The sequence below is a fragment of the Medicago sativa genome, chromosome 3 (assembly GCF_051527215.1).
Source record: "Medicago sativa cultivar Bolivia chromosome 3, Bolivia_mono, whole genome shotgun sequence".
NCBI classification, from domain to species: domain Eukaryota; kingdom Viridiplantae; phylum Streptophyta; class Magnoliopsida; order Fabales; family Fabaceae; genus Medicago; species Medicago sativa.
The window spans coordinates 3,506,148-3,516,436 of record NC_140751.1 but is presented as its reverse complement, the minus strand read 5'-3'; the positions used below and the strand labels follow the sequence as shown (position 1 = coordinate 3,516,436).

Below are 10,289 nucleotides of genomic sequence, written 5' to 3'. Positions count from 1 at the left end.
TGATTTTGGAGGGTTCTAGAGACTAAGTGAGGCGGCGCCATCATGGAAGACGCGCCTGGGCCTGTGGCCCTTCTGGGGGGCGCCCAGGTCCTTACGGAGGGCGCCCAGGTCTTTATGAAGGGATTTTCCTTCTGGAGTGCGCCTAGGCCCTTACGGAGGGCGCCCAGGTCTTTGCGAAGGGATCTTTAGCCTTTAGGAATATTATGACGGTCCACAGCCCCCCAAGCACGAGTCTTGGAACAAGGCGAAGTGATGATGTCATGACCGATGTTAGCTTTTGGCGGACGCCCGTTGTGGGCGCTCACTGATTTACGCGTAGGGGCTTGCTTGGAGTTTCGGCGAGGCTCTCTGTGGGGCGATCAACGTTAGCTCGCCTTCTGAACGTTTCGTATTCCCCTCGTCCCCGATGATCGCCACGTGTCAGGATCCCAGGGCGTTGTTCCACTCAATCGTTCCAGACACGCTTCCCGAGGCGACCTTACCTTTTAAAGGACGTGTTTGGCTTTTCACTTGTTTTCATTTCTTTGCTTCGTTTAGGGTGATAAAGCTTCCTGCTTCTAACTCTCTTCGGACTTAAGCGGCTTCAACAGATCTTTCTATTCTTCCTTCACAGGTATTCTTCAATTCCTTAACCCTTCTCAAACTTTACTTTATTTGTTGCGCTTCGTGAGAGTTCGGATTTTAGGTATGGTGTTGATTAGGGAGTGCGATGAGAAAGGGAGGTTGATTCGACCCATTGATCCAGTTGAGAAAAACCGTTTGAGGAAGGAATGCTTGAAACATGCCACAGGTCCCGATGGGATAATAAACTGGGATACTTACTATGATGGTTTATTCGGGGAGGAGTTGTTTAGTGATTTATCGAGTGAATCTAGCGCCAATTCGGGTAGCGATAGTGATTGTGTGTTTTTGTCTGCCACTTCAGGGCCGAATCATAAGGAGGACGAGTGCCAGGAGATTCGTCCGTTTCAGGCTTCTTTAGAGTTGGTTGGAGACGAAAACGCTTTTAGGTCAACAGAAATGGCCTCATTTGCCGAGGAGGTAAGGTTGGAAGAGTCTTTGTTCGTGGATGTTTCTGCTCTTGACAGCTTCAGGAGTAAGTTTAACATTTCTGCGACTGAAAGGGAGGAGGACGTGGTTTTGTTGTCCTGCGATCCTGACGAGCGCGCGTGTGACCAAGAGATGATGGGAGAGGGTGACGAGTCCTACTTCGTCTATACCGCGTTTTTGGAGGAGTTTGGCGTGAAAATTCCTTTCACGCCCTTTGAGATGGATGTCTTGAGGCTCCTCAACGTGGCGCCCACTCAAATACGCCCTAACAGTTGGGCTTTTGTGCGCGCCTTCGAGGTTCTGTGCAAGTCCCTGGGTTTCGAGCCTTCGGTGGGCGTGTTCTTCCACTTTTATGGGACAAAAGATGTTAACAAGGGTACGTGGATCTCTATTTCGGCCCATTCTGGAAAAAGGCTTTTTCCTACTTATGCATGTAACTTTAAGAAAGAGTGGCGAGATACGTTTGTTAGGGTACAGGGTGCACCAGAATGTTCTACCTCTTCTGTGTTGGTGAATGGAGTACCTAAGTTTCCGCTTAGGTGGACTAGCACTCCTTTGGCTGTGAAAGGATACGCTCGTGAGGCCATGTCGCCCTATGAGCGTGCTCTCGTGGATTTTTGGGAGGAGGCCCCTTTACTTAATATTCATGAGCTGTTAAACAGGGAGGGCGACATGGTTCGTCTGAATGCTTATTTACGTGAGTGTTCTCTTAATTCCTTATGTTGGGCTCCGTTCGAAGATTGATCATATGTTTTTACTCACTGGTTGTATTTGATTTTCTTTTCAGAGGAGATGTTGCCCCTAACTGGAGCAGAGATGAGGAAGTATCTCGCCGAGGACGAGAAGAACAAGAACCCGGATGGCTATGTGTCCAGCAGCCCGGCGGGTGTCTCCTTGAGGAAGCTAAAACGCAAAGAGTCTTCCGGAAAGGGCGAGGCCGGGGTTATAGAGGTGGATGATCTGGAGAGCGCTGGTGTGGCTCAGAATGTTGTTGCTGTTGAATCTCCTTCATCGAAGAAGGCGAGGACGTCCCGAGGTGCTAAGGGTGTTGGAGGTCGCCCTCCGTCTGGGAAGGAAGTTGGTGGGACGTCGCTGAACGATGAAGTTATGGAGTCCTTCTGGAATTCTGAGTTCGACATTCGTCGGTATGCTTTTTCCTTTTGGTCGTCTTCTAGTCGATTTTCTTCATTTTTCTGAGAGTTGACTCATTACGCCGTTAATGTCCGGTGCCCTGCAGGTACATGAAAGAACAAGTGCCTTTTGCAAAGGTTGATGTTGAAGCTGGGGTGAAGGCCAAGTGTAGTGACTTGGTTGCTGATATTGGTACTGCTGCTTTGAGGACTATGTTGCTCACCCATTGTCTGGAGGTGAAGCAGGATCTAGTGGAGAAGAAATATAAAGACGCTGCTGAGGATGTTGAGAAGTGGAAACACAAGTCCACTGGGCTAGATGGCCGCCTGAAGGAGGCGTTGAGGGACAAGAAGGCCGCCGAAGACGCTCTGGAAGAGATGAAGAAAGCCAAAGAGGCCGCAGAGGCGGCGAGGGATGAGACTAAATCCGCTTTAGAGAAGTCGGAGGCGGCCGTGGATGAAGGGAGGCGAGCTCTTGCGATTTATTTTAATGATGGCTTTAGGCGTGCTAAGGAGCAGGCGCTTTTCTTCAATCCTGAGGCCAAACTGGAAGAGCTTGATCCTTTTAAGGTGATCATTGATGGCGAGTTTGTTGACGATGAGTGATTCCTGCCAGTCCTGATCGTTTTTGTGTTTTTTGCTTTTCGTAACTTTAAATTATGGCGACTTACCACAGCGCCCTTGTGAACAATTTAATGTTGGCTTTTCTTTTGGATTTTGTACGAATCTCTTTGGTTTTATATTTATGATGCATTTTGATCACATTATCGCACTTGTATGAGCCTGCCGTTTGTTTTTACTTTATTGTCTTTACGTTGCGCGAATGCGTCCTAGTTTTTTCGAGGTTTCGTGATTGTCAAATTTACTTAGAACTTTTCTAAGGTTAATCGTTACATTGATCATAATTATGCGAGCCCTTATTTTGGGCGACTATCGAAGTCTTTCCAGTATTGATGTAATTATCTACGTCAGAGCCCTTCCAGGGTTGACGGAACTTTCAGTCGAACCCCACCAGAGCCCTTACAGGGTTGGCGTTTTTGGGCGAGCATCAGAGCCCTTACAGGGTTGAAGTTAATTATCTACGTCAGAGCCCTTCCAGGGTTGACGGAACTTTCAGTCGAACCCCGCCAGAGCCCTTACAGGGTTGGCGTTTTGGGCGAGCATCAGAGCCCTTACAGGGTTGAAGTAATAATCTACGTCAGAGCCCTTCCAGGGTTGACGGAACTTTCAGTCGAACCCCGCCAGAGCCCTTACAGGGTTGGCGTTTTGGGCGAGCATCAGAGCCCTTACAGGGTTGAAGTTAATAATCTACGTCAGAGCCCTTCCAGGGTTGACGGAACTTTCAGTCGAACCCCGCCAGAGCCCTTACAGGGTTGGCGATTTGGGCGAGCATCAGAGCCCTTACAGGGTTGAAGTTAATAATCTACGTCAGAGCCCTTCCAGGGTTGACGGAACTGGCGAGCCTGCGTATAAATTTTTGACAATAACATTTCGTGCAACAGTAGGAGCTAGTAACATTTGGAAAAAAGGAGAGGGTGCCTCGTTAAAAACCCCTGCCCTTGCAGGGGAAAAGAGTGCTACCCTAACCTTCTGTTTATTCAATTTATTCAAAGGAATCATAAGTCATAATGGTGGTCTTTAGGCCAGCCTTATTCAAAAAGATGACAAACTACGAAAAAAGGAAGGAAAAGTGAAAAATCAACTGTAATAGTGGCGTAGATTAGCTATATTCCAAGTGCGGGGGATAGCTTCTCCGCTCAGTTCTTCCAACTTGTAAGCTCCATGGGAACATTTCTCTCGAACTCGATATGGGCCTTCCCAATTGGGGAACAATTTTCCTATCCTTGTAGGGGCTACTACTTGCTTTAACACGAGGTCGCCTTCTTTCATCTCTCTGTGCGCCACCTTTGAGTTGTAGCGGCGGGCTGCTCGTTGTTTGGCGGCAAATTCTCTTATGTGAGCTTGCTCTCTCACCTCGTCGATCACATCCATGCTCACAGCGAGACCTGTCTCATTAGCTTTTTAAAGAAATAACCCATGAATTTATATGGTGGGGTTGCAAGAAGTAAAACTGTAAAAAGGAAATATGTTTGCCTGCGAAACAAAAAGTTAGAAGCATAAATATAAGACTTGATACCTTCTTCAGAAAAGGTATCTCTCCGCCAAGTGGGGGTATCAATTTCTACTGGGAGCATGGCGTCTGTGCCGTAAACCATCGTAAAAGGCGTTTCCATTGTCGAAGAGTGTGGTGTAGTGTGGTAAGACCATAGTACCTGTGCTTATTTTGACCGGGGCGAAGTTTATACGTGTGGCACATTGTATTGGAAGTGTGAAGAAATTGAATTGAAAATAAAAATTAAATTGACCATGTCCTTACCTCGTGGAGTTGTTCCGCCCAGAGACTCTTGGCGGCCTCCAACTCCTTTTTGATGCCATTGAGGATGACCTTGTTGGCTGACTCGGCCTGCCCATTAGCTTGCGGGTGTATTACTGAGACGAACTTGGTCTGTATTCCTAGGTGTTTACAGAATTCTACCACGGATGAGCTCGCGAATTGGGTCCCATTGTCAGATACTATGAATTTGGGTAGACCGAAACGGCAGATGATTTTCTTCCAGTAAAACTTTTTGACTCTCTCAGCTGTTATTTTGGCGACGGCTTCTGCTTCAATCCATTTAGTAAAGTAATCGACTCCCACTATGAGGAATTTCAGTTGTCATGGGGCGAGAGGAAAGGGTCCTACGATGTCAACCGCCCATTTATGGAAAGGCCAAGGGGAGTATACTGAAGTAAGTTCTACTGCTGGGGCGTGCTTTTTATCAGAGAATCTTTGGCATTTATCACATTTTTTGACGAAGTCTGAGCTGTCTTGGAGCATAGTGGGCCAGTAATATCCTGCGCGGAGGAGCTTTGCAGCTAGAGCTCGCCCTCCTATGTGGCTGCCGCACACGCCTTCATGAACCTCAAGAAGCACCAGGTGGGTCTCGCTCTCCGCTAGACAACGCAACAGGGGGCTTGTTCGACCACGCTTGTAGAGTTTTCCTGAGATGATAGTGAACTTTGAAGCCCTCTTTCTGACTATCTGCTCTTCGTCTTTGTTCTTGGGTGTAAAAGAGCCGGTTAGATACCTGAGTAGTGGCTCCATCCAGCCAACACCTTCTTCGACGATGTGGTGAACTGTTTCAACGTTGGTATTGGGCGCTGAGATTACCTCTTGGATGACGGTTCTGTTGTTGCCCGGACGTCTGGTGCTGGCGAGCTTTGCCAGTATATCTGCTCTGGAGTTCTGTTCTCGGGGCACGTAGATAGCTTCAAAGAAAACGAATCTTTTGGCTAGGGCTCGCACCTTCCCCAGATATTTGGTGAGTTGAGGGTCTTTCGTCTGGTACTCGCCCGTAATTTGGCTTGTTATGAGCTGAGAATCACTTTTTGCTCGTAAGTTTTCAGCCCCCATTTCCTGCGCCAATGTCATGCCGGCGATTAGAGCTTCGTATTCTGCCTGATTGTTGCTTGCTTTGAATTCAAACCTGAGGGATTGTTCTATGATAATATCGTCGGGACCTTCCAGGATAACGCCCGCGCCACTTCCTTTCAAGTTGGAGGAACCGTCAACAGATAAAAGCCATACAAATGGGACCTCCTCTGGGGGCGGGGAGGTGAGTTCTACCACGAAATCTGCTAGGACTTGGGACTTTATGCTTCCTCTTGGTACGAACTGGATGTCGTACTCTGATAGTTCTACGGACCAGGCGACCATCCTTCCTGCCAGGTCCGGTTTCCCAAGCACTTGTCTGATGGGATAGTCTGTTTTTACCACTATCCTGTGACTTTGGAAATACGGACGCAGTTTCCTTGCTGTGACGACTACGGCCAGAGCCAGGCACTCTAACTTCTGGTAGCGCAGCTCGGCGCCTTTGAACACTCTGCTGACGAAGTAGATCGGCTTTTCTCCTTCTTCTGAATTTTCGACCAATACCGTACTCATAGCATTTGTGGAGATCGCCAAGTATAGAAAAAGGATGGAGTCTGGGTTTGGTCGCTGAAGGATTGGCGGGCTAGATAAAAACTTTTTTACTTGTTGAAAGGCATCCTCACACTCTGGTGTCCACTCAAATTTTTCCTTCCTTCTAATTGAAGCGAAGAAGGAGAAAGCTTTGTCGCCGGCGCAAGACAAGAAGCGTGACAGGGCAGCCAGCCTTCCTGTCAACTGTTGGACTTCCTTTATGTTGGACGGGCTTCTCATGTTGATGATCGCCTGACACTTATCTGGATTTGCTTCGATACCTCGCCTAGTTAAGAGAAAACCTAGGAATTTCCCAGCCTGCACCCCGAAAGAACACTTTGATGGGTTTAATCGTATCCGGTACTTCCTTACTTGCCCTAAGATTTCTTCCAAATCTTCTGTGTGGCTTCCTCCTTCCTTTGTTTTTGCTACCAGATCGTCGATGTACACTTCCAGGTTACGTCCGATCTGTTGTGTGAAAGCGGTGTCCATAGACCTTTGGAAAGTGGCTCCAGCGTTTTTTAGGCCGAAAGACATGACTTCATAGTGGTAGTTCTTGGTGTTAGTCATGAAGGCTGTTTTGGGGGCGTCTAAAGGGTCCATTCGTATTTGGTTGTAACCAGAGTAGGCGTCCATGAAGCTCAAGGTGTTGTAGCCTGAGGCACTGTCAATCAGATGGTCAATGTTTGGGAGTGGGTAAGGGTCTTTTGGGCATGCGGAGTTCAGATCCGTATAATCCACACACATCCTCCACTTCCCGTTAGCCTTCTTTACCAGGACGGTATTGGCCAGCCATGTTGGGTACTTTATTTCGCTGATGAAGCGGGCGTCTACTAATTTCTGCACTTCGTCGTCCACGGCTTTCCTTCTTTCCTCGCCCATCTTCCTTTTCCGTTGCACTACCGGTTTCACTCCAGGCTTGACTGACAAATGGTGACAGGCGATGTCGGGGTCCATTCCTGGCATTTCAGATGGGTGCCAGGCAAAGAGATCCAGGTTTCTCCGTAGTAAATCGACGAGGGCGATCTCTTCCTTCTAGTTTAGAGACGTGCCGATCTTAGTTGTCTGATGTGCTTCTGGACCAATGGATACTTCCTTCAAGTCTTCGATGGGCTCGAGGCGCTCTTGTTGGAAGTCTTCTCTAGGATCGAGGTCTATCATGTTGACCTCGCGAGTTTCTTCATTACTAGACTTCTTCCTTGTCTTCTGTAGTCTCAGGCTATTGTGGTAGCATTCTCTGGCGGTTTTCTGGTCGCCTCGAATGGTCCCGATCTTTCCGTTATCCAGGGGATACTTCATGACCAGGAACTTTGTAGATAGGAAACCCCCCAAAAAGTTGAAGGCTGGACGACCAATGATAATGTTGTAAGAGCTCGGCGAGTTCACGACGAGGTACCTTACTCGGATGGTTTTTGAATGAGAGCCGCTCCCGAACGTTGTTTTGAGTGTGATGTAACCTCTTACGTGTACCTGTTCGCCTGTAAAACCTGCCAGGGTTCCCTTGAAAGGTTGTAGCAGTTCCGGGTCCAATCCCATTCGATCGAATGTATCGTAATATAGGATGTCTGCCGAACTTCCTGGGTCAATTAATACTCTCTTCACATCCCACTTGAATATTTGCAAAGTAATGACCATGGGGTCGTCGTCGTACGGTATGACGTCTTGGAAATCTCTGGCAGTGAAAGAGATGTCAGGTTCACGCCCAGAGTTTGGGGTTTCGTATTCTTGGCACAACATCACCTGCCTGACGTATTTCTTTCGTGATGAATTGGACTCTCCGCCACCGGAGAAACCGCCCGAAATGGTGTTGAGCGTGTGTCTCTTTCCTTCGCTCCCTTCATCTTTTTTTCTTTCCATCTTGTGTTCGCTCTCGCCCTTCCTGTCCTGAGCGTATCCTCTTAATTTTCCATTCTGTATCAGCTTCTCTATTTCTTGTCGTAGGTGTATGCATGAGTCAGTGTCATGTCCCCGTATTCGGTGGTACTTGCACCATTTGTTTTTGTCTTTTCCCATGACCTCGTATCGTGGCGGAGGCGGGTCCAGGATCAATTTGGCTTCATAGACTTCCTTCAAAATGCGCTCCGGTTTTGTGTTGAGAGGGGTGAATTCCTCCGGACGCGGGTAGGGCCTGTAATTAGGTCTTCGGTAAGGAGTGCGATCCCTACTAGATGATGGTTGGTAAGGCCGCCGCTCCGAGTTGGACGTTCGTTCCTTGGCGTCTCTCGCCCTCTTCTCAGCGTTGCTCTCTTCTCCCTTTATGTAACAATCTGCCCTTGCGATTATTTCCTCCATGGAATCAGCGGGCTTTTGAGCGAGTGATTCATTGAACTGTCCTGCCTTCAAACCGTTCTGGAAGGCGCCCACAAATGCCTCTTGGTTGGGATTGATGACTTTTATGGTCGTATCGTTGAATCTCGCCAGATAGTCTCGCAGGGACTCATTGTGTCCTTGGCGAACATTGAAAAGGCTGGTTGCGGGTACTTTGCGATGGCGACTGGCAGAGAATTGTTGGATGAGTTTCCTCGTCATGTCCGGGTAACTGGTGACAGAGAAACGAGGGAGGTTCATGTACCATCGTAAGGCGGCCTCGGAAAAAGTACCCGCCAGTAATTTGCACTTGAGGGAGTCAGGGGCTCCGACTACGGACATACGAGTGTTGAAAGCCGTCATGTGCTCCATAGGGTCGCTCTTCCCATCGAAGACGGAGAGATGGGGTGGTTTGAAGTTCTCTGGAACCGGCGCTCCCCAGATCTCGGCGGACAGAGGCTGCGGCTCTGGATCGTCCATCTCGTCGTGGTGGGATTCCTCTTTTTCCTCCAGTTGTTTCTGTTGCATGTTCTCCATCGAAGCCTGTAGGGCGTCGTTGCGATCTTGTAATTGAGCGAGTTGAGTTCGCATGGATTCTAACTCTTCGGCTGTCGCCATGATGAAAGGCTTTTCTCTAAATCGTACGTGAGGTGCGATTTAGGTTTGCAAAGGAAAGGGGTTTCCAAGCCGTAAGGTGGTCTTACGATTCAGAGGTCTGGTTTTAGGTTTTCCAAATCACGATTTGCGATTTAGAAACGTGGTCAAGGCTAGTTTTACCTTTTCCCACAGACGGCGCCAACTGTACTTGCAGAAAAGTACGGTAAGGAATACTAGGATTCTAGGGTTTGGACTGATGATTAGATGCCTTGAGACTGCTCTCAAGAGTGTTATTTATAGCCTGTTTATGGGTTTGGGCTTTGGTTGCTTGGTTTCCAAGCAACCGGGGTATTAGCGTACTTTCGATGATTTTGGAGGGTTCTAGAGACTAAGTGAGGCGGCGCCCTCATGGAAGACGCGCCTGGGCCTGTGGCCCTTCTGGGGGGCGCCCAGGTCCTTACGGAGGGCGCCCAGGTCTTTATGAAGGGATTTTCCTTCTGGAGTGCGCCTAGGCCCTTACGGAGGGCGCCCAGGTCTTTGCGAAGGGATCTTTAGCCTTTAGGAATATTATGACGGTCCAGGCATGTAAGAGTATATTTCTGTCGTTTTATTCACAAGAATCTACTAATATAAACAAACACACTTGATATCAATGGGAACACATAATCCCGATTTAAACATCGATATACATACTCTACATCCCTCAGAGAAACTACAATAAGGTGTATTCATATTTTTTGCGTTTGAATATTCATGCACTTTCATATCATGCACAAATACAATTTATGCATTCTCTATTCTCTACTCATCATAACAAATACACTCTGGCTTGGAGTAAAAGATCAAGTACATCTATGTATGTTTCAAATAACAAGTACTTAAAGCAAAACAAGGACAATATGAGCATTAGACTTTGCTTATCAAACACTAAATCCCACATAACAAAATGTGGCATACAAAGACGACATAACATCATGTGGAACAAAAAACCTTAAATAGTTGATTAGATAAGTCCAATGCTTTGTGCACCGTCCATCATTGAGTCAACAACATAAGCGACGAACGTTTGGCAAGTGTACCAAAACATCTTCAAAGTAATAAACTTATTAGTTCGTCTCCAATGGGACTGTCTAATTTCTACTTAGCGATAAATCAATACTTGTTAAAAATATAAGATTGAGGGGATTCATTCAGAGTTGTTT

General features: G+C 47.6%; 2 protein-coding genes across 2 annotated transcripts; both read right to left on the bottom strand.

Moving 5' to 3' along the window:
- Positions 1-3,878: 3,878 nt before the first annotated feature.
- Positions 3,879-4,414, bottom strand: LOC146934964 (uncharacterized). Its single transcript, XM_085757565.1, has 2 exons — positions 4,318-4,414; positions 3,879-4,186 (listed from the first exon to the last, which is right to left on the bottom strand). Exons 1-2 carry the CDS (start codon positions 4,412-4,414, stop codon positions 3,879-3,881), a joined length of 405 nt encoding a protein of 134 aa, XP_085613691.1.
- A 2,804-nt stretch (positions 4,415-7,218) lies between these two features.
- LOC146934963 (uncharacterized) lies at positions 7,219-9,108 on the bottom strand. The gene has a single exon (XM_085757564.1). It carries the CDS (start codon positions 9,106-9,108, stop codon positions 7,219-7,221), a length of 1,890 nt encoding a protein of 629 aa, XP_085613690.1.
- Positions 9,109-10,289: the final 1,181 nt, after the last annotated feature.